This window comes from Amphiprion ocellaris, chromosome 15 (genome assembly GCF_022539595.1).
Source record: "Amphiprion ocellaris isolate individual 3 ecotype Okinawa chromosome 15, ASM2253959v1, whole genome shotgun sequence".
NCBI lineage: Eukaryota > Metazoa > Chordata > Actinopteri > Pomacentridae > Amphiprion > Amphiprion ocellaris.
Window position 1 is genome coordinate 11,364,676 of NC_072780.1, and position 23,482 is coordinate 11,388,157.

At 42.8% G+C, this 23,482-nt stretch overlaps 1 protein-coding gene across 2 annotated transcripts; it reads right to left on the reverse strand.

Moving 5' to 3' along the window:
• Nucleotides 1-710: 710 nt before the first annotated feature.
• itgb8 (integrin, beta 8) lies at nucleotides 711-20,210 on the reverse strand. Of its 2 annotated transcripts, none has more exons than XM_023278097.3 (16): nucleotides 19,406-20,206; nucleotides 18,427-18,512; nucleotides 15,721-15,892; nucleotides 15,516-15,622; nucleotides 14,973-15,112; nucleotides 14,441-14,606; nucleotides 12,107-12,265; nucleotides 11,808-11,903; nucleotides 11,518-11,610; nucleotides 9,099-9,239; nucleotides 7,089-7,509; nucleotides 6,743-6,965; nucleotides 6,537-6,640; nucleotides 5,040-5,156; nucleotides 3,534-3,697; nucleotides 711-2,419 (listed from the first exon to the last, which is right to left on the reverse strand). In XM_023278097.3, exons 1-16 carry the CDS (start codon nucleotides 19,491-19,493, stop codon nucleotides 2,291-2,293), a joined length of 2,406 nt encoding a protein of 801 aa, XP_023133865.2. In that variant the 5' UTR covers nucleotides 19,494-20,206; the 3' UTR covers nucleotides 711-2,290. The 2 variants fall into 2 exon arrangements, with proteins under 2 accessions (XP_023133865.2, XP_054873628.1); XM_055017653.1 differs by lacking the exon at nucleotides 711-2,419 and adding an exon at nucleotides 3,978-4,014 and having other exon boundaries at nucleotides 3,586-3,697; nucleotides 19,406-20,210.
• Between the last annotated feature and the right edge of the window lie 3,272 nt (nucleotides 20,211-23,482).

Here is a 23,482-nt window from a genome sequence, read left to right on the forward strand (position 1 = left end):
TTGTCCTGTACCAACGACAAAGCATGTAATCAGGATGATTTATCAAATACTGTATTTTGCGACTGTAATACGACTGAAACTGCAAATATTTGCAGTGTTCAGCGACAGCCAGTTGCCTCAGTGTACGTCTCCACCTGGTGTTCACTTTATGAAGATGTGCACCAGACATTACAGTCAATAGAAGGAGATCTGACAGTATGCTTATTTTAAAAAGAGGCTTTAGCTTACAAATGATACACGAGTGTTGCTTCATCAGGGACAGTCTTCATAATAAATATTTGGTGAATTTTTTTTTGTGCAGTCATGATATCAGATTCACATTCTCTGATTATTGTGGCTAACAACAATTCAGGACAACCATATTTTTGCAATATCTTGAGAGAATTTAATTTTTATTTACCACCAGTCCAAATGTATTTTGAATTTGTTCACTGGGTCTTTTGTCTCTTTTTTGTGTATTTAGTGTATGTAAATCTTTAGTGTGCTTTGTTCCTGTGCTGGATGATTATAACATTACTGTATTTGTATTTTTAACATCATATTGGCATTTTATTTGTAAAAATATTGTGGTTATGATCAATATCTGTGCATCTCAACACTCCTAATTCAAATTCCATATATTGCTAATAGAGTTTGGTACATCCAGTGCTAACCACCAGCCCCAGTTTGATACATTAAAGCTAAAAAAAAACTGATATCTCAAGACATGATTTAAAAAATCTTGCACATTTTTATTGTGATGAAAACAGTCATGCTACACAATAGTCACATTGATTGACAGCAAAACTACATTTTAAAAAGTGCTGTTGTTACTCCGAACTCAATGCCCGGTTAGATGAGATGATTAATACCTTATTGCTGAATTAATCTCATAGTTAGAGACAGAGACCACCCACAGCACTCACTATCTCTATCTCATATAGCCTTCTTGTAAAATAGTACAATGAACATATCAAATAAAAAAGAGAATAGAACAGAATCACAATAAATAATCATTAGTGTTCAAAACTTACAGTAAAATAGAGCAGCTACTGCTGTAAACAACGTGTTAAATAAAAATCAAAAAAAGGAACAGGACTGGGAAAGCGAAAGCCTTACAACATGCCATGCAACTGGCAGTCTGGATTCAGGAGATCTAGTGTGTGAGGAGTGTGAGGAGTTAAATTCCACCTCTGATCTCAGTACCTTCAGAGCTGGTTTGTACCGTTTCTCAGTCTAAACTCGTCCACAAAGTCTGTATAATTGGCTCTGGGATGATCAGCAGGTGCATGCAGACACACAGTTCTGATGTAGAGGTCACATGTTCAGGTGTTTCATGATACATTTGCCATTAATTGTTAGTACGTCAGTATTTTAAATATGAATCTCCCTCCTTTGTTATTCCAGTGTTCCAGTGGATTTGTTACATTAGCTTCAAATGCACTTATAAATACATTATAATGCCCAACATATAGCAAACTGATCACTTCAAACCCATCTTTACAACTCTCCTGCCCCCAAGACCCCACAGTTCTCAGTAGTATAATGCAAAAACAATTGTTCTAGTGCAAGTCTAACCAGATTATTAACAACAGCCTCTCATATGAAACTATAATCTTACTTATGATGACAGAAAAATGCCACAAAATCATTTGTAACGCAATTGATTGGTTAACAAAAACAAAATGCATCAAAGCAACATCTGAAAACGCTAAAAGACTAAGTATGCCACACATGACTGATCAAAGCAAAAAATAAAAAAGGCATACAGAGTCATTGGTACCATGGCAGCACAGCTGAGGTCAGTAATGTGTATTATTCGAGACAAAATGTCGTACATCACGCTGACCACACGGGGGCAGACTAAGACAGGGAGACAGTACAGTTGGATCCTTGGAGTGTTGCACAATCACATGTAGTGTTTTCAATGTAAAATTATAAATAGAAAGCACACATGCATCTACTTGCACCACGCACACACTCGCACGCACGCACACACTCATAAGTTAGTGGCGTCATCACTGCATGGCTAAAAAGTGGGAAATGATCACCTTTTACCCTGTAGAAGAAGTAGCCTCCCTGCTGCTACAGAGGAAGGAGAGGTGGGGGGCTTGTGCTCTTTGTTGGATTTCCAGGATACTGGCCACATTATTCACACAGTCTGTGAGAGTTTGGTCTGTTCTTTTTACAAATACAATTCCATTATCGGAGTCTCCAAGCTGGTTGAAGTTTTACGAAGGTTGAGAGGTAAGAAAAGAAGTCTTTAGTCCAGCTTGCCTTCTGTGTGTCTCTACTACCTTTTGACCTCCGCCTAGCACTGCCAGGGGTCACCAAGGGGCATCTTGGGAACCTGGATGTGCATCTCCAAGGGGCGGTCGGGTGGACGGTCCCTCCTGTAGGTTACTGTCTTCTCATTGGTTGTAGGAATGTATGACAGATCCTGGTGGCAGGGGTAGAAATATAAAGTCAGTCATAGTCACACACATACATCAATCTACACTGAAACCCAAAACATGATGCTCATATGCCCACATGAAGATGGAGAGCCAGAACTGATGCGGTGTGGAGGGGAATATATCGATTCCACTGTTCCCATAATGCAGCATAGAATAATAGTGTGTTTTTGTAATGTCGTGTTTATGTTATGTGGGATGGATAGAAAAAAATGTTCATGTGTATGACTTGTGTTCACATTATTGGCCAACTCAACTTTTTCGTATGGTTACCGTGAATATGCAGTATTTTTTGGTTAGAAATCTGTTGTGAGAGGCAAGATTATACAAATTAAGGATAAGTTTCTCAGTTTTAATGAAGCTCCCCAGAACCACAGAAGAGCTGTTGTTTTGTGCCTCTCCTTGTGACTAGTGAATTAACTCTAATGCGTAGAATCAGTGGAATGCTCCTTTAATAGCTGTAGCTTCCTTCTGTTGCACAAAAGTGGACTGTAACCATTTGTTACATAAGAACGAGGAACTGAGGAAGTATGTACAGCTTAGCAATGCAAGCAAAAACTCCTGATCATGTACATGTGTATTCCTACGAGAGCATAATGTTGCACTTGAAATATCAGCAGGGAATTGTAACCCATGTAAGATTTCAGCAGATGCACCAATTTGTACGCAGTCCATAATCTTCCGTATCACTGAGATGATAAGCAGTGGTGTCATGCACAATAAGCAAGGGGATTTACATGCTTACAAGCCATGCAAAAAACAATTTAAGCGTGCATATCTCGAGAAAGCCCCCACCTTCCCATCCACAAATACTCTTCTCCTCAAAGGTGCTGTATGTCATTCTAAGGTCACAAATCTGGAAACTGTAGATGGTGAGCTGGGAGTTGAGAGGAAATGTAAAATGCAGCTGCACCTCTAAGAGCCAACTCAAATTTCTCACTGCTGGTTTCAGCGGACAGTATTCGTTAACATAAATATCTTAAAGAATTAAGGGGTCCCAAAGGCTGAGGCCGAGGGCTCCGGGGACACCTAGCCTCCCCTTAATAAAAATCCTGCTGTGCTGATGACCACCTAGAGCGTATTTGACATTTGAGAGCTGACCTTTCCAGTGCAGTGGTAGCCTCCGTCCTCAGCAGCGCCCCCCGGTGACAAGCTCCTCTTCTGCAGCAGCAGTCGGGACACGGCCACCACCACCAGGCCGCACAGCACCGTCAGGGCGCACACGCTAAGGAAAGTTCCCACCAGGCGGCCGCTGCTGACGCACTCTGTAAATACACACATTAACACACGCAGAAGGTTTCATGGTGGACTACTGGGACACTACTGTGAATTTCACTGTAATTAGTAAAAAGTTTAGAAAAGTCAACACTGCAATTTTATGGAACTGAAATGCAATGCACATATGTGCACCACAATCTATGCAGTAAAAAAGACATACAGTTACACATGCAGAGATTCCTCAAGACTCCACACAAAACCAACCCACACTCGCATATCTGTATTAGTGAAACCCCTCAATGACATAATGCATTCTCCAGCCCTTACCTTTTCCTCCTCCTTCCTCAGTACTCAGATCATTCACCTAAAAATTCACAAATGTCCTGCATTAAAAGGCCTACTTAAGTAAACTTATGGAAAAACTATCAGCAGATTGTACATTAAGAATCAGAGTAAAAGTAGTTTGTTGTTAATATTGATCATCTCAGCCAATGGGATGGTAATGTTCCATTGCTGTTCGTTTGTCAGCAAGATTGCAAAAAACTACAAGGCTGAATTACATGAGACTTGTTGAAGAGGTAGAGTCCATGCAAAGGAAGAACTCCATAAATTTATGTGCACATCAGATCCCTTTATTTAGATTTGCCAGATAGGGCACTGAACTTGATGGAGTTCTGCAAACAATTTCTAATATTCCCCTCTGAAATGCAGAGGAGTAGAAAAACAAAGCTGCATGTAGTAGATGTAATCAAGCTGAGTACCTCAAAACTTTATTATAGTCCAGTACTTAAGTGAGCTATTTTCTGCACACTGAGCTCAGTGAGCAGCAGCTGTACCAGTGGTGATGTCCTGAACAGTTAGCTGGCTGTGTATCTGCTGGGGAGCATGTGTGGATGACGGGCTGATCGCTCAACACAAAGAGCCCAAAGAGCGCTCTGACATTTTGTAACAGCGTTACCATGGAGACATGGCTCCTGCTGCACCCGGGAGGAGTGGGCGTGAGCAGGAAGAGACTGTCCCGTTGGGTGGAGGGGGGCATGAGGGGATAGGGGGAGATGGAGGGAGGGGGACGCACAATGAGTGGTGCTGTTCCAAAAATTGGGAAGGCGGGGATGAACTGTAACACTTGGACGTGCAATTTAGTGTGTGTGTAACCCAGGCCCATGTGTGAAATGGTGGGTTTCAAATTATGTGGCTGAGTTTGCGTGTGCGTGTGGCTGAGAAAATGAAGAAAGTGAGCTGGGAACTGAGGGGAAATGTAAAATACAGCTGTAACACTGACAGCAGGCCTGCTGACTCAAATACACCAGGGTGTAGTAGTGCAGCAATGGTAGCAGCGGAAGTGACCTGGAATGAGAGAGTGTGTGTGTGTGTGTGTTGACGTTATACCTGGTCTTGTGCTGATGTGGAGCTGCGTCCGACCGGACTGGGAGCTGGTTTGAAACCGATAGCGACAGCTGTCCTTACTGATGTACATACACTGAATCCACATCTCCCCTGCTTGACCTGGAAATGCAGAGACAGAGCTTTGAGAGACAGTAAAGACACAGACCAAGATCAACATCCATGAGCCATAAAAAATCCGAGAAGATTACTTTAGCAAAAGATTAGCTATACTAGAGATCTACTGTGTGTTTTACAGCTCTGCATTCCTCCCAATAAAGATGCATCAATCATTTTTAGAATACTAAAACAAAGTACTGGACGTATTGGTAAATGGTCTGTATTTATATAGTGCTTTACTATACCTGAAACGATACCCAAAGCGCTTTACATTATACATCACATTCACCCATTCACACACACATTCACACACTGATGGTGGAAGCTGCCATGCTAGGCGCTAACCATTAACCATCAGGAGCATTTAGGGGTTCGGTGTCTTGCTCAGGGACACCTCAACATGAGCTCTCCAGGCCAGGATCGAACCGGCAACCCTCCGGTTATTGTATTGATAGTGTGATGGGTTCCACAAATCATCAAAGGTATCACCTGACTATACATTCCTCTCAGTTGTGTGAGGCCTGTTTATCTCCTTCAGATGTTTGCTTTGGTTTTCTCATCAACTCCTTGCAGCCTTATTTGTTTTTGTCAAAATTTGTGACTGCCTGGTGAACAGAGCATTTTGCAGGGAGAGAGAGAGATTTTGTTCAGGAGTTGGTGGAGACCAACATCAGAGCTAAAAGGAGAGTAAATATTGGCTTTGTGAGGTCATGCAACCCTAGATCATTCTAAATCATTATTAAGGGTAGTCATGGCTTTAGGGTTTAGGCTTTGGGCTACTGATTGGGAGGTCAGGGGTTCAAGTCCCAGCAACACTAACCTAATCAGCTCCAGGGGCAGCCTTATTATGGCTGACCCTCTGCTCTGACCCAAGAATCCTAGGGTCAATATAGTACAGGAAATTAAAAAGCAACTGTCTGCTGGGTGTATAAAAAGGCTTGTTGAGCTTAATAACTTTGTATGCCAGTGATGCTATAATGTTAACAATAACTATGTTTTTAAAAAATGAAAAGGTACACTTATTGACTGTCTTTCCGCATTCATACTACTTTAAATGTAGTTCATCTACCAAAAAAGGAGACAAAACACATAATAAACTAAGTTAAAGATTACCGAAAGCATTTTTTCTGTCAAATTTCCAATAAGTTTTGTGCTAATATTGTTACAATGATTTATTTTAGCCACAATAATCATGAAGTGACAACCTGATATTGGCCAAAACACAAATTAACTTAAGCTTAGAGTTGCACTGAGTGTTCACGAAAAGAATATTTTTGACCCAAATGAAGCCAAAGCTTTAACCTAAAAAAACAAAAACTCATCCCATATAAAATTAACTTTCCCATGATAGACAAAAGATTCTACTGACTATACCAGCTGTACCTGCTACATCATCTGTGTATCCGACCAAGGGTGTGCAGGTGTTGTTGCAGTGTCCCACCTCTTCTCGTGTGAGGCCATGAGAGAGGTGGCAGTCAACACACTTCCTGAGAGACACACAGACACACACACAAAACAAATTACAAATGTGCTATTAGTTCTGTATGAGCTCCCATCATACGTGGTAGTGAACAGAAACTGATAGTTACCAGTGCGACTGGCAGCTGCTTTGACAAGCAGGACATCTCTCACAGAAGTCCCCGGAGTGTTTGGGGTCGTCACACACACACTTTCCACACACACACCTGCCTCGCCCGCTGCAAATCAAGCCGTTCAGTGACTGACAGGTTGCAGTGGAGACGGGACAGCCACAGCTCTCACCTGTCCAGCCGTCGTCACACACACACTCGCCTGACACACACACACCTCGTCCTGAGAGGGAGGAAAAGGAGTTACAGAAATTAATAACTACAAACTGCAAATGAAGTGATCACATTATTGTGTTTTGATTTCTTGTGGTATCCGTCTGAACTAAATGAACCGCGTTCCTCTTACTTCCGCACAGCAGCCCCCCTTCATAAGGGCAGGAGAAATCGTCCATCTCGCAGTATTTCCCGTATACTGTCCCCAGTCTGCTCTGCTCACACACACACCGTCCACAGTCACACACTCCTCGGCCGCTGCACTCCATGTCAGACCCATCTGCTCTGCAGCTCCAGTTCCGGTCTGCGTTTGAGTCCTTCATCAGTCCTTGCTCCTGCCTCTGTCTCTGACGGGAACCATCTTGGGTTCCTGTGCAAGGTGACTGGTTGTCGTCTTGGCAGCGTCCCATTAGTCCACAACTGCACCGACATTTCGAGTGGATCCTGATGACGGTGGACTCATTGTAACCCACAGGGTGGACCATGACTGTGATATCTTCATCCTCCCCATCGTTGGGACAGGAGTGCTGGCCAATTGTGATGTTGAAATAGACCTGCACAGCAAAACAACAGAGTTAATAAACAGCAATGGGGGGATGTTCAAGGGTTTTTCAGATGTTTTGCTGTGGTAGTGGTGTAGCACTGTAGAGGGCAATGTTGATCAATCAGTCTACCATGACCTAGCTGAACAACTTTTGGATGGTTTGCCATAAAAGGCTGCACATTCATGGCCTCAAAATTGCATAATCCATGCTACAGCTGCTCTTGCAAAGTATGCAGTGTTGCCTGCAGTGTGCACACCGTCATAATATTGCACCTTAAGCTTTGACTGTCTTTCCCATATATCTGTCACAGTCTGCATTGTGAAATTAGCTGTCATCTGTTCGTGCACTCTCAAGCTTGTTTATACACGTGCGAGGCATCGTGACGTATGTTCTGCTGTGCAGAGGATTGTGGGTCAGAATGGCCAGAACAGCTTGCTGGCTTTCACACTGCAAAATGCAACCAGATGTCGTATGACATTCTGGTATTTTTGGAATACTAAATATAAATACTTTGAACTGAGACATTATCTGAAATTTATTTGGCATGCTATATAGTATGGTAGTGTGGGTACTGGATTGATCCAGGGTTTTTTTTTTCCTCTGGTGTCTTTAGAAGATCAAAATCCAAAATACTTTCACAACTAATGACATCCCCAAAAGCCTGCTCCAGCTGTGAATCTAAAAGGAATGTCATTAACCGAGTTACCTTTCATTGCAAAATTATGGAAATCTCTAATAAGCCTTAAATAGCTGGAGATAAGGAACTTTGAATAATTACCCTGTTGGTGTATGTGGCTGATGTGGAAAACTGTGCGTGCGAAAGCTGCGAATCTACAGTTGAGCCTCTCTGTTGATTTTTATCACCATTCTGGAAAGTGTCGGTACTTTCCACCATTCACTTTAATCCACCCTCGGATTAAAGGGCTGAGCTTCAGTGTCTTTGTACAGTGAAGTAACTATAGAGCAGTGATTTAGTATCTTAGTGTTAAGAGCCCCCAAAGGAAAGAAGCCTCAGAGGCAGTTAAGGGAATGAATAGCAAGAAAATTTCCAAATGTACAATAAATGCTACAATTAGTACTAACATGGGGTCTCTGTGGTTGTTTTAACTGATCATTTAATGACAGCAGCCTTTTGTAAAATCATTATTACTGCAGGAGACTGTGCAGAACTGAGAAGTATCAAACAGAGCTCTCTACAGTAGTGAGGACTATTTAAGATTTTTCTTTTGGTGGATAATGAAACAGGTATCATGCAGTTCATGTCCAGTGACCTATTTCTAAATATAAATGTCCCATTTGTTTGCCTAAAGACTCTCATATTAGGAAAGGTAAGGATTTTAGGACAAAAAGGTCATGGAATCACATGGAAATGTTTTCCTGTTAAATACAGCCTGTAATCCGCTCAGCTCGGATTATTTACCAAATCTTTTCTGTCACGTAAAGCTCTCAGCAATGTGTGTGAGAGTGTATTTGTATATGTCAAAGAAATCCGATGCAACCAGGAAATGTTTTGTGGCATCTTGAGGAGCTTAATTCCAAGATTTCTGTCTAAAATCTTGCATGCGCGCTGATGTTGTTGTGTGCTGTTTGTTGTTTACCGTCTGGTCTGGTTGCACCCCAGAGCAGCTCCGGTCTTTAGCAGTGGATCCATCAGGACAGATAGGAGATACAGACACCCAGTACCTGCTGACTGCCTTGTCCTCCACTGACACTGACACCGCCACCTCCGACAGAAGCCTCTGGGCAGAGCAAAAGTGGAAAGAGATGAACATTAAAGTTAATGTGATCTCAAGGATTTCAACTTATTGTGCTGCAATATGAGCTAAGGGAAGAACAGTGGCAATTTAAAATTTTAATGAACATAATCTGTGAGGGTGAAAAGTAATGAAGCAAGAATGAAAGAGAGAGAGACAGAAAGGGGGAACGTGGATTAATTAAAGTTGTCACATGTCGCCAGAAGGCCCTTACTGTCGCCCTCTCATTCTTTCTGAAATGCAGGGGGGTTTATGGGAACAAGGAGGTGGGGCCAAAAATAGCATCTTTGTATTCATCCCTGATTAGGACACATGGTTTCTGTGGGATCTGATAGTTGTTATAATGCCAGCTTCTGTTTGGACTCTGCTGCTTGTGTGTGGGTGTGTGTGTGTGTGTGTGTGTGTGTGTGTGTGTGTGTGTGTCTGCACGTATACGTGGCTGCGCACCCAGATCTGTGGATTCGGCAGATTCTCGAAGCAAACAATGGAGCGCTGTGCCGGAGGCAAGATTATAGCCCAGACTGCTGCAAGCTAAACAAACCCCTACTCTCTCTCACACACTCACAAATGAGGCTTTACCCCTCCTTAACCTGCTTTTCCCCTCAATGTTTTTCTGGTTCATTAGACTTTCAGCAACCAAAAACCCTCTGTTTTCCAAACTTTCGAAACTTTAGAATATTAGTCAAGTTAAAAATGTCTTTGTTATTCAAACTTAACCTGAGAAAAACTTCAATTTCTGCAATACAGAAAAAAAAAAAAAAAAGAAGCCCGCTTTCAGAAATATCAGGTTTCAAGGATTCCCAAGCATTTTCTGCAAGTGGGAATGTGCCATTAGTCAGCCTACATAATTAAACTAGTCAAAATAAAATCCAAGGTCATGTTGCCTCAGTAGATCAGCCATAACACTTTTCTGTGTGGGTTCATGACTCCATCTGTTGCTGTGCTGCTGCACTTGTCTCTCGGATCTTTCACATGTTCCAGTGTTTGTCTAAAGAATGATCAAGATACTGAAGGACCAAAAGGTGGAGGTATACACTCACTGGCCGCTTTATTAAGTATACCTTGCTAGTAAAAGGTTGGACCCGCTTTTGCCTTCAGAACTGCCTTAATTCTTCGTGGCGCACTTTCAACAAGGTGTTTTAAACATTCCTCAGAGATTCTGGTCCATATTGACATGATAGCATCATACAATTACTGCAGACTTGTTGGCTGCACATCCATGATGCGAATCTCCCGTTCCACCTCATCCCAAGGTGCTCTATTGGATTGATATCTGGTGACTGTGGAGGTCATTGTAGTACAGTGAACTCATTGCTATGTTCAAGAAACCATTTTCAGATTATTTGAGCTTTGTGACATGGTGCATTATCCTGCTGGAAGTAGCCATCAGAAGATGGTACACTGTGGTCATCAAAGGATGGACATGGTTAGCAACAATACTCAGGTAGACTGTGGCATTTAAACCATACTCAGTTGAGACTAATGGGCCCAAAGTGTGCCAAAATATCCCCCACACCTTTACAGCAACGCCACCAGTCTGAACCATTGATACAAGGTCGGAGGGATCCATGCTTTCATGTTGGTTACATCGAATTCTGACCCTACCCGCTGAATGTCGTAGCTGAACTCGAGACTCATCAGACCAAGCAACATTTTTCCAATCTTCTGTTGTCCAATTTGGGTGAGCCTGTGCAAAATTTTTGCCTCAGTTTCCTGTTCTCATATGACAGGAGTGGCTTCCTGTGTGGTCTTCTGCTGCTGCAGCCCATCTTCTTCAAGGTTGGATGTGTCATGTGTTCAGAGACGGTATTCTGCATTCCTTGGTTGTAATGAGTGGTTATTTGAGTTACTGTTGCCTTTCTATCATCTCCAACCAGGCTGTCCATTCTCTGATCTCTCACATTAACAACGCCTTTTGGACCACACAACTACCGCTCACTGGATATTTTCTCTTTTTCGGACCATTCTCTGTAAACCCTAGAGATGGTTGTGCGTATAAAAAATAGTATATCAGCAGTTTCTGAAATACTCAGACCAGCCCATCTGGCACCAACAACCATGCCATGTTCAAAGTCATTTAATCCCCTTTCTTCCCCATTCTGATGCTCGATTTGAATTTCAGCAAGTTGTCTTGACCAACTCTACGTGCCTAAATGCACTGAGTTGCAGCCATGTGATTGGCTGATTAGCTATTTGTGTAAACAAGCAATTAAACAGTTGTACCTAATAAAGTGACCGGTCAATGTATGTGAATCCTTTGTACCTTGTATGCATCCACCACCAGCTCTATCAGGTTTGGAGCCTGGAAGAGGCCTAACTTCCCCAGATAGGAGCCAGGGAGCAGGCACACCAACTCCTAGAAAAGGACGAGGAGATGAAAGTAGAGAAATAAAACAGAATGATGCAGATCAGTTATGGAACAACACAGTGAAGTTAGTAGAGATTTGAGCAGGTTCATGTGATCAGGAAGATGATTACTAGTTAAAACAATCTGTTTCTGTTTGTGTTTTCTCACTTAGATATGCTGTTAAGGGCACATGTCAGATAGATTACCTCATACCACTGGTACTGCTGCTTCTCCACAGCAAAGATGGAATAGATGTGGTTTTCAAGCAGTTTATCAGACAACTGGCCCACACTGGGATGGTCCTGAAAGGTCAACAACCAAAGTATCAAAGTATTGAATTACCTATGATATTGATGTGCCAATCTTTAGATGAAGTAAAGTGCTATCGGATTAGAAATCTAAAAAAAACTCATTTCACCCGCAGCCCTTACATAAGGTCCATATTAATGTAACGTCACGTGTAATCTAAGAGGTTCAGCCGAAGTAAGTTTCCTCCTTTTCTCACCATTCTGGTGCTCCCCGTGTAGACATTGTTTTCTAGGTGACACAGGCCGTCGTGAGGCCTTACAATCCCTGCCAGCCGGCTGTCCAGAGCCAGATGAGACGGTTGGTCGGTCATCAGAAGCAACAGACGCTTTGCCTCCGGCCGCCAACCTACTGCCCTCTGAAGGAGAGACACAGAAAGAAATTAAGACATCATGTTATGCTTAGCTTCAACCGCAGAGTGTCTGTTTTATACTAGCGCAGCTTCACAAATTCCCCCATTGTTATTCTCTTAAATCTCTTCTTATCGGCATTCGTATCAACTGATGTGGCAAAAATGTGCATGCTTCATATTTTAAAGATTTACAAGTGTGGTAGAAAAAAATGCACATTCAAACATTTTAGTCATCTGAGTTACTTTAGTTTCCACGATGATCAGGTCTTTCTGCAAAACCCAATTAAAGGAAAAGCAGCAGAAATTCTTTTTTCAGCCAGAGTCTCCCTCTTTATGTCTGTGACTAATCATAGACGGTGTGAGAAAATGGGACTCTGTGTGCATGTGTGTATATTTAAGGAAAGTTAGTGAGCGTATGCGCAGGCCTGACATAATGGAGAGTCTATTTCGAGAGTCATGACCCCCGCATGGTGTCTCCCTGCAAGCTGGTAACTCATTGCCCCCCTGCATGCTGTGACTCACAGGCCTCCTGCTGCTGTAGTATAAGCAACTGTGATTGTGTGTGTGTGTGTGTCTGCCATAGCCCAGCAGTGGTGTCATTGCTTAGTAGAATTCCAGTAGCAATATCCACTGCTGAGTCAGAGTGCCACCACACTCCGGCAATAAACGTTTCATTCACTGTGATGCAGACAAACCAAATCTGAAAACAAAAATGCCCCCTAGATTTATATGTCTGTGTCTGAATGAACACGTGACAAATTAAAGGAAAAACTGACGTAAGGCTTCATAGTAAGGTGTTGTGCCACCACATATGGCCAGAACTGCTTTCTTGGTAGTGATACTACACAATTTTTCCAAAATATATTCTTCACTTAGCGTTTTCATGATGAAGATAGACAGTGCTGTTTAACACGTCAGTCCAAAATCTCCCATAAATGTCCAACTTCATTGAGATCTGATGACTGTGAATGCTATAGCATATGATTCACATCATTTTCCTACTCATGAAACCAGTCAGTGACTTTTCCAGACCTGCGGAACCCCCTTGAGTCCTAACAACTCCCTTGGGGATAGAAATGTTTCATCACAGGATAAAAGCAGTCACTCAGAGCAACTTCATATTGACGTACAGTCAGAGATTCTTCCGTCTAAATGGATCCACACCATGCCACCAAAGTTCCTCACTGTAGGGGTCGAGCATATGGGGAAGGATGATTCATCTAAGTATATCCCTTTTTTCCACATCTCTGTAGACCAATATCTTTGGTTTTTGTCCCACTCAATCAATCCATCCACTTGTCTAGAGTTGGGCAGCAGGCTTTAAGTAGGGCATTCCAGACATCTGTATCTCCAGCAACATTTTCCAATTCCTCCTGAGAAATCCTAAGGCATTCCCAGGCCAGATGAGAGTTTAGGGCCTTTCTCAGGGTCTTCTCCCAGTTGGATGTAAGCAGGAAACCTCCAAAGAAGGCGCCTAAGACCTATCCTCATCAGATGCTAGAACCACCACAGCTGCTAACTTTGACATGAAGAAGCAGCAACTCTATTCCAAGCTCCTCACCTTACCTCTAAGACTGAGCCCAGCCACTCTATCATAGAAACTTACTTCTTTTATCTTATTCTTTTGGTCACAAACCAGAGCTCTTGACTGTAGAAAAGTGTTGGAACGTATACATATACTGAAAAATTTTCAGCTCAGTGCCAGTGAACTCTCAAATCTGTATTTATGTCTTTAATGAGAGATTCATGAACTGCTTAAAACTGAGTCACCTGAAGAATAGCTGCTTGCTCTTCTGTTCTTCCTTACATATGGCAACAATACACAAACGTCACAGTCATCAGATGTGAGCTGTCAACCACAAGCCCTGACCTAGTTTACTGGTGTGTTTCCCCACATCTAAATGCACTTTAGTCACTCCTCATAACACACTAAACAGTTGAGCCATCATTGTGACTGAAGATAATGTCACTTATATGTTTTCCTCTTGTCATCTTGATTCAAAATGACAATCAGTTGGGCCTGCTTAGTATTTTTAAACCCACCACAGAGCATGGTGGTAGTTATAAGATGGAGTGCACCTTTGTAGAAGCATCTGCAATTGATGTGTTTCTCTGCTTACTTATTCAGGTTTTTCCTTGAATTGCCATCTGTCTATAAATATTTAACACGCACATGCTCACCTGGCAGACGGCAGCTTGCAGCATCGCGTCGAGTCCTCCTTCAGGTGTGTCCATGTTACCGGAGATGCGCTGCCGTTTGATCACACGCGTGAACTCGCTCATGTTCCCAGTCATACTAAGGACATGGTGGAAGCCGTGGGCTGGACGACAGCGGATCTCATAATCACTGGTGGGGGACAACAAAACAGACAAAAGTTTTTAATTGCAACACTCAGGAATGCACAACTCGGTGTTGTTGATTTTGTCTCCCGGCACAGTTCATCATCATGACTGCGTTGCCCCCAACAACTGATGAGTCTCTCGCTGAGTCACACAAAATTGGGAGCAGCTAATGAGAGCAGCCTGCTTGGATATATGTGTAAAAAAAACACCACTCTTCTTGTCTCATTAAAAGAAAAAGGCTATCCGAGGAATAGAGCAGAATTTGAATCCACTATAGGTCTGTCTTATTCACAAATTGACATAATTAGCAATATTGAGATCATTCATGTTATTTTTTTTTATATTCCAGCCAATAAATTTAGTGCCTTACCTGCAGGGGTTGCTGATCTTAGAGGGATGGACATTGATGTAAGGGGAGACAGGTTTGTCCACAAATGAGCCAAAACCAAGCCAAAGGTCTGAGGAGTGCTCCGTCATACGAAGGGACAGAGCTACACCCACCGTCTTCAGCTGGACCAGAGACAGAAAGCAAAGATAGGTGGAGAAACATGGGAAAGACCAGCAGGTGAAGGATGGTATATAGGAACAGAAGAACAAAAGAGGACACAAGAGGATAGGAGAGAGAAAAGAGGCAAAACAAAGAATTAGATGAGACAGACTGAAGGAGGCACAAAAGAAAATTATTTATTTCAGATATTTTTCATTTAAATTGGGGTTAAAAAATAAAATTTTTTTCTATTTTGACTTTGTAAAAGTGTGTAGACTGTAAAAATAATGCTGTGATCATTCAGAATTTAAATAAAATCTTTGGACTAAAATCAATTTTTTCTTGAGAAAAGGGGAATGAGGAGGGGAATGCAGCAGCACTGACTCACTCTACGTTAGAGTGACAGTTGAGCATTTTAACACCTACATGATCAAGATTTTCCTGCATAGAAGCCGACACATCCACCAAGTAGTACAGATCCACTGGATAATGCTCCAGCTGCTTCACAGACACTATGAAACTGGCCTCTGCACCTAGAAAGACAAAACATACAAAAAGTTTACCTCAGCTTTCAGAAAACTTGGTGAAAATGAGAAATCCATGCACAAATCTAGAGTCGCTTGTGATCTACCTGGTCTGAGGTTGATGCTAATGTCTTGTGGGGACACTTGTGTGCTGCTGATGGTGGCGTTGACCTCCACCTTGGTCTCCGACTGCTCCGTGAACTCCGGTCCACAGCCTCTCCTGCGCAGGTTCTCTGGCAGGTCGCAGCGTTGGCTCAGCCCTGCTCCATTCAGAAAGTCCTGGGGGTCCAAACCGGGTCAAGATTGAAAGAGGTGAATTTGGAAAAATGTCCTTCTATCCCTATAGCCTTTTTAACCCCCCTGTCATCCTGCAGGTCAAAATAGACCCATTTTAAAGTTTGAAAATGTGGAGAAAAAAATATATTTTCACAGTGAAATTTCTGATGTCCACATTTTCAACATTTTTAGGAAATCTTTGAACATTTTTGGTGGAAAAAAGAAATGTTAAAAATGTTTCTTAAGAACACTCACAAAAAATCTACCAAAATCCAGCAAATTTTGCTGGATTTTGGTAGATTTTTATGTGAATGTTCTTAAAGAAAATAGAAGTTTTACTGATATATATGTAATCACTTTAGATATTTTTAGGATTTTTTGGAAGGTTTTTACTCATTTTTTGAAAATATTTACAAGAATTTTCTTGCCAAATTTGGGGGATGTTTTTTTAAAAATAAAACTTTCAAGGGAAACTTTTAAGGAATTATTGGAATTTTCTTCCTGAAGGTTTTGCAAATTTTCAAAAATTTGGGGAATTTTTTTGCTGAATTTTTGGATTTTTTTCAGACAATGAAACAATATTTTTTGGTGCCCGTAAATGAAGACAACTGGAGGGTTAAATATACATATGTATCATTTTCAATTCAAATTTTACAACAAAGGGCTCATTCAAAATAAATTAAAACACACAAAACACAGAACAAAAAAAAAAAAAACAGACAAGCTACACGTAAAATGTTGTCAGCAATCTCATCTCACACAAACAAGTGGATCAAGCCGGATCAGTAGGCCAGAAAAACTGATGCCGCCAAGTATGTGACCCTCATGAATGTATAATCTGTCGAATCTGTTCTGTGTGTTTGCTTTACAGCTGTAATCCTTTCATTTGTATCATGATCACATCTCTCTGAGCCAGTCTGAAGGAGGGGAGAGCAGAGGATTTCAAAGTCAGATGGAAAATCGTCTGCACACTTGTTCCACTGCTTCTCACTGCACCCATTCACAAATGTAGGCAGCACACACACGAACACTCGCAGTACACAGCCTGTGATACATTTAATCTTCAGCGCCACTGGTTTTGTTTGGCAATTTTTGTTTTTCTTGTAAAGTACAAAGTGATAAACCGCTCAGCCAGAAAGTTTCATTTCACACAAGGAAACATGACAAATTGAAACCACTTGCTCGCTTTGGTTTAATTTTTCAATTCTGTCCCTTTTGTTATGTTTGTATTGATCTGTGCTGGAGTCACACTGATGTGAGAACTGCGGCTGTTTTGTTAATAATTTGACTGTGAAATTGCTCATCAATTTGAAACATCAGGAAGAGAATCCTGCTTGTGTTGACTCAGCCATGTGCAAGTCAACTCTCCCTGTATTCAGAAACTGAGCAAAGGAAATTTGAATCTAAGCAGGAGTTAAGATAAACAGAAAAGTCTGTATCGGTGGTCCTACTGACTTTAATTTGATCTAGATTTTGTTGAGTGAATCTTGATCTGCTGTAACTCTCTGCCAGCAGCTCTAACACCACAGTAAAACACTGGTCATGCCTTGTGGCTTTGGACCAGATTAGTGACCTTTGGCACTGCAAGCCAGTGAGAAATACAGAGAAATTCAGCACAGTGCACCAGAAATACACAACTAGACCATTAAATGTGTGTAATTAAAGTGAGTTAATAACTCATCACAGGCCTGACTGGTATGAATCTACGTAAAGAGCATGACATGACCATGAAGATCATTCAGATAGGGAATTGAACAGAAAATCTCCCAGCGTAAAGCAAGAAAACAGTGAGCTGAAAACTGTAGTTGAATATGCAACCATGACCTGAACCTGCTTATTTATGGTCATCTCTGTGGCTATAATTCACTCTGTAACAACTGTGAATACCAAGAAGTTTCAGGCTGACTTCACGGGACTTTCCTTGCACGAATGTTAACCGGCGTATGTGAACATGCATATTTATATTATATGCATATTCAACTGCGTTAGTTTGTCGTGCTTGTCCAAGCATGGCTCTGTGAGCTTGTGTGTGAGCGTAGGAGGTTACAGAAGTGATGCCTTTACACACAACCATTGAACCAACCCCCAGTCGGTGATGTCAGAGAGGTTCACAGGGTGGGAAAGCACCTGAGGTCTGTAAACACACACATGTTGACAGTCTGGTCTGGCCGGTGTAATTTCTGTGAGTGACTGTGTGTTGTGACTGGTGTGGCACAGGGAGACTTTACGGCCTCTCAACGGTGATTCAGGGTGGGCTCTTTACAAGACAGGCTGACCAAAAAAGACAGATACAGACACACACAAGGATGCAGTGATATGAGAATAAACACACGGACAGAAGGCAGCTCTGTGTGTGAGAAAGCGTGCATGAGAACAGACTCTCACAGAGGTCATACTGCAGGCCGCGGAGCTCGAACATACACATTATATTCACATTTGTGGATGGCATCAAAGCCGGGCCGAGGAATGCTGCTGAATGTCTGCCACGTTCGCATATTTCTTTTGGCACACACGCACGCTTTTATACACATTCCCACCTCCTTGAAACACCAGGCACACTGTGGTCCACGTCTGAGACAATCTGTGCAAGATGTGACGCTGGGCGACCAACACACACTGGCACCTGAGGACACAGAGACAAGAGGGGGGTAAAGAGACGGCGGAAGTGAAAGAAGACAGTCGAAAAAGAGAGAAGAATCTGGGATTAGCATATGAAAGAACGTGTGTGTCAACACTCATTAGCCATGCAGCCGAGGCCCCCTGCGGATATTAAGAGATCTCGTGCTCACTTCTGATGATCGAAGCACCACTTTAGCATCTCATATGGGGTCTATTCAGTGTGTGTCAGCCAGCGCGTGGGAACTGTGGGAACAGGTGCTCGAGTTGTCAGAAGGGGGTGAAAGATCCACACATCTAATCACCAATCAATCAGCAAATTCTGCGTGTGATGTGTGTTTTTCCTGGAGTGACACTAGAACAGGTCACTCAACTGTTAAGTGAGGATAATACAGAAAAGGTTGATTTTAGTGGGTGAAACAGGGGCTTTAATGGGAGTCGTGATTTATTGGGGTGATTTATCTGCTGGAATCCAATTTTCCAGAGCCATTTTCAGTGAGCTGTAGAGTTGGAATGTAGGACAGAGAAAGGCTGCAGGTCTTACTGTGTTTAACAGCAGCCTCTATCAACCCACCATGACCCAATTAGCAGTGTGGCCTCTGGCAAGAACTCCTGGAGAGGTGAAGCACTTAAATTCTAATTAGGAATGATCAATACAGGCTGATGCAGTGGATTTAGCAGGTTTCAGTTCAGAAATGATTGGTGCTTTTCACCCTGCTGTTAGACAAGGCAATTTATTTATAGGCTTAAAGGAGCTAATCTAAGCAGAGAGAAAACTTCTAATGGGGAGTTTCTATTCGACCCCCTGTAGAGAGGGATGCTGCGCAGGGAAAAGCTTGACATGATGCAGGCTAATTGCTGGGATATGATGTAATTGGCCCCTAATGAGGCTCCACTCACCGGCGCTGGAGGCTTCTGCGCACAGGGCGACCGTCAGGCAGCAGAGCAGGAGGCGCAGAGGGACGTATGTGCGCAGCCAGGAAGTCATATTATCCTCTCCAACGCCGGGTGGCTGACCAGAGCGAAAGCGGCGAGGAGGAGACACAAGGAGCAGAGCTTTACAGCTTACTGGAGATGAACCGGGGGAGACCGGGAGGAGGCACCGTGCGTCCGCCGCCGCACGAACAAAAGCCGGGAGTGCCGGACCGAGCCGCGGGACATTGTTGTTCACCCAGTAACCCTCTCTAATCCCGGAGAGGTATTCAACGTCCCCGCCGGGTCAAATCAGCTTACAAGCGCGCTCCCCCGTGGACCACGAGAGGAGGTGAAGCGGTAGGATGCGTCAGCTCCGAGTCCCTCCATCTATTTCCCCTCCAGTCAGCCGCAGGTGTGCGACGCGTCTCCCACCGTCCTCCACGATGCTTCGTCTCACTCAAGTCTTATCCCGGGACGGTCCACGCCGGAGTCACACACGCAGGAGATCCAATCAGAGCTGCCGGCGCGCGCCAACATGCTGACTGAACATCACGCACCAAAAGCAGCAGAATGACCGCGTTTTAACACCGCTGGACTGACTCAGGCGAGGCGGTGCCATGGCAACGACGCGCTGTCCTCGGTGTATCAGAGAGTTAAAGAGGGAGGGAAGAGAGACAAATAAGGAGAGAGAGAGAGAGAGAGAGAGAAAGTGCTTACTACATAGAGTTGTGGTGCGGAGCGCATTCCAAGTGAACCGTGAATGGGACGATGGTGTTATATGGCTTCTTAAGGGAGCTATTTAACAGCACCAGGGGCTCCTGTGTGTGTGGACGGGTGATGAGGGGGGTGGGAGCTCCTGCAGAGCGGGGTTCACAAGCTGGTGCTACAGGCGGAGGAGGAGGAGGTGGAGGTGGAGGTGGAGGAGGGGGTCCATTGTGCGCAGATTCCAATGACATGGAGTAACCTCGACTCGCCGGCTGCTCCGCTGTGCAGGAGCCAAATACCTACTAAACAACTCAAGGGAGGAAAACAGAGCCACGCTATGACAAAAAAAACAACAGTCTACCATCTTTGGCATGATCCTGCCCTCAGAGCTCCAGCAGATAAAAGAGACATATTTGGTTTGGCACACAGCCTGGTGCCAGCAGTCAGGACCGGTGCTCACCCTTATCTACTCTGTTTGACCTCATCTGTCTCAGGAGCCTGGAGCTCAGCCAGTCAGCCCTCTCCTCTCATCCATTCACATAATTTGTCAAAAGGGTTTTTTCTCTTTTTTTTGGAGGCGGGAGTGCCAACACCTCCCCATCCATGCACCAGCAGTCACTCTTAATTATGATAATGATGCAAACACACACCACTCTGTTTTCCAAGTGTGTGAAACATCTCCAGGCCAAGTTTCTCCTCTCTAAGGTGGCAGGGAAGATTTGGGAAGGCGTCTGGAGGGCAGAATATTCTCTGTTGAGCAAACTTGATAATGGACTCTAGTGTAAACACCTCCTCGCCCTTGTCAATACTGGTCAACATCAGGCTCTTAATGACAACTGTCATTGTTGTAAAAAGCTGACACAAACCACTCTTCCTCTGTGACATTCCTCCCCCTCTTTTCCAACCTCTATGCCTTCCTCCCCCTCCTCTCTTGTTCCCCCCAGTATGTTTGTGTTAGCAGTCGGCTGGGCTTTCCATCACGCTGGTCTGGTCTCATCACTCTCCAACCACACACACACACAAACCATACTAGTTCATGAACCACTGCTTTTGAACTGTCACTCCCCCTCAAACACCTGCCCAACTTTGTTTCCAAGTCCCTCAACATTTTCACTGATCTCGCACAGCTCCCCGATTTTCTCTCTGAAGTATCTCACACACTCTCCTTTCAGCCTCCCCATTCTCTGGCTAAGTTGATGTGAGGACAAAGTAGGGGTCGAAGGTGAGCTGGGAGCCGAGCGGGGATTCCCATGCGGAGATCCAAACCGAACCGGCTTGAGTGCAAGGAGTGACTCTGACATTCAGAGAAGAAGTCTTTAGGTGTCTGAATGTCAGCATTTGTGTGATTTATTGTAGGTCAGAGCTTAACAATTACACATTTATAAAAAATATTTAATATGTTCTCTGTTGAAAGAGAGCATCTCATCATAATTCAGTTAAAAACACAGCAGTCTGAATTCCCCTGTCATGCTATATGTAAGACATGGTATTTAGAAAACTGATTTCCCCTTTAAAAAGATTTCACCTTTCTACTCTAACTACCCTGAACAGTCTTGTTCATTCTGAAGTGTATATTTGTCGAGGGGATGTTTTATCAAAATGGCACATTCCAAATAAGGAATAATGATGAAGTGAAGATTTGAATTTGGCTGTTAGTCATACTCTAACCACAGACAGGCACATTTCACTTGGTGTTCAAAAAAAAAAGTCTAAAAATAGCAACGAGTCTTCCTCTTTTTGAGCAAATGAGTATTGATGTATTTCTAATTGTGCAGTCTAAGAGTCTCCTGGAAATTCAAAGTAGAATTGAAAGAGCCTTGTCACAGTGTCTGATGTGAGCGCTCGTGCTTCTGTTGTAGCCACTTCACTATTTCAAATATCACAAAGGGATATGGGAACTAGCTCCCAGCTGCTTCGCTACAGAAGTGATCAGGAAGTGTTTGCGATTAATGTGTCTTTACAGATACAGTGTGTCATTTCTATGTAGCTTTGAGGACCAAGCTGTTAGAATGTACCGAATATTTTGGATATTTCTAAGGGTAACTACCCATAAAAGGTCATTCAACCTGAGGAAAATGTTGCTTTGGGATACATGATACATATTGTGATATTAAAAGTATTTCAAAGACCAAAAACAGCAATCCCTTAGTCACTCTGTCAGCGGATCCCAACTTCTGTGGTACAGAGTAAGAGTATGTTCACAATTACATATTTTTTATTGAAATCATAATAATAGTAAAAACTGGACACCATAGCTTTGGAGAAAGATTATTCCAATAGGAGTAAATAAACAATAATGAACAATAACTTTATTGAGCATTTGAACCTGAATATTTGGTGCTCAAGTAAGAATTTATGGTGCCAAAATGCTGATTATAGTGATTACAGTGCCCATGTTGGTCATAATGAAAAAAAAAACATGTCATCTGGTGCAACAACGCAGTTGACCGATGACTTTTCAATAGTTTTTGGACAGCAGTTAAGATCTATGATACTCAGGGCTACAATCAGGCGGCTCTGGACTATAAACAAGGTGAAACATCCTTGTAAGAGTGCAGCAGCTCATTGTTGCATTTGGACTTCCTTTTAGGATTTTATTTGTTAATATATTTGTTGGTAGTTGACTTTCAGTTCAATCTCTACCTTGCCAACTATTAGACTTTCTACAATCTGCTGTGTGTTTCATGTTTTGGTGGAGAAATCAACAGTGATACCAACACTAGAGTAGATTTTCTAGATTCAACATAACATAAAAATTTGTGCTACTTATTCGAAATGCGTGCCATGTGGTTGCAGGATATGCATTTGCACGACAGGTTTGTTTGTCTGTCGGGAGATAAATGTGCATCTGTTATTCATGAATAATGTATTTGCTGACCGTCTGTGCCGAATGGTGAATCTACAAAAGAAACGTTAATGAGGAGAGCAGATGTTAAAAATACTGCAAGATGTTGCTTTAGTAAAAACATTTAAAAGATCAGAGGAGGGGTTTTGCAATTACATGAGCAGCAATAGCATTAAATAACACATTTTGTATTTGTAGAACATACAGTTTTTATAAACAAGAGTTTATTCACCTTAAAATGTGACTGCTAAACACCAGTGTTTATTACTGACAATCCTTTGGAGTACATCTTTGTGGTTTATTGGTTACTGTAAGCCTGAGCTAATGGGGTGGTCTGTTCCATGATGACGATGCCCCCATCCATAGGTCACTGAATGGTTTCATCAGCATGAAAAAGGCGTGAGTCATATTTAATGGCTATCACAGTAACCAGATCTCAACCCAGATAAACACTTGTGAGAGATTTCAGGCTGACATGTTAGACACAGCTCTCTACTACCATCGTCAAAAAC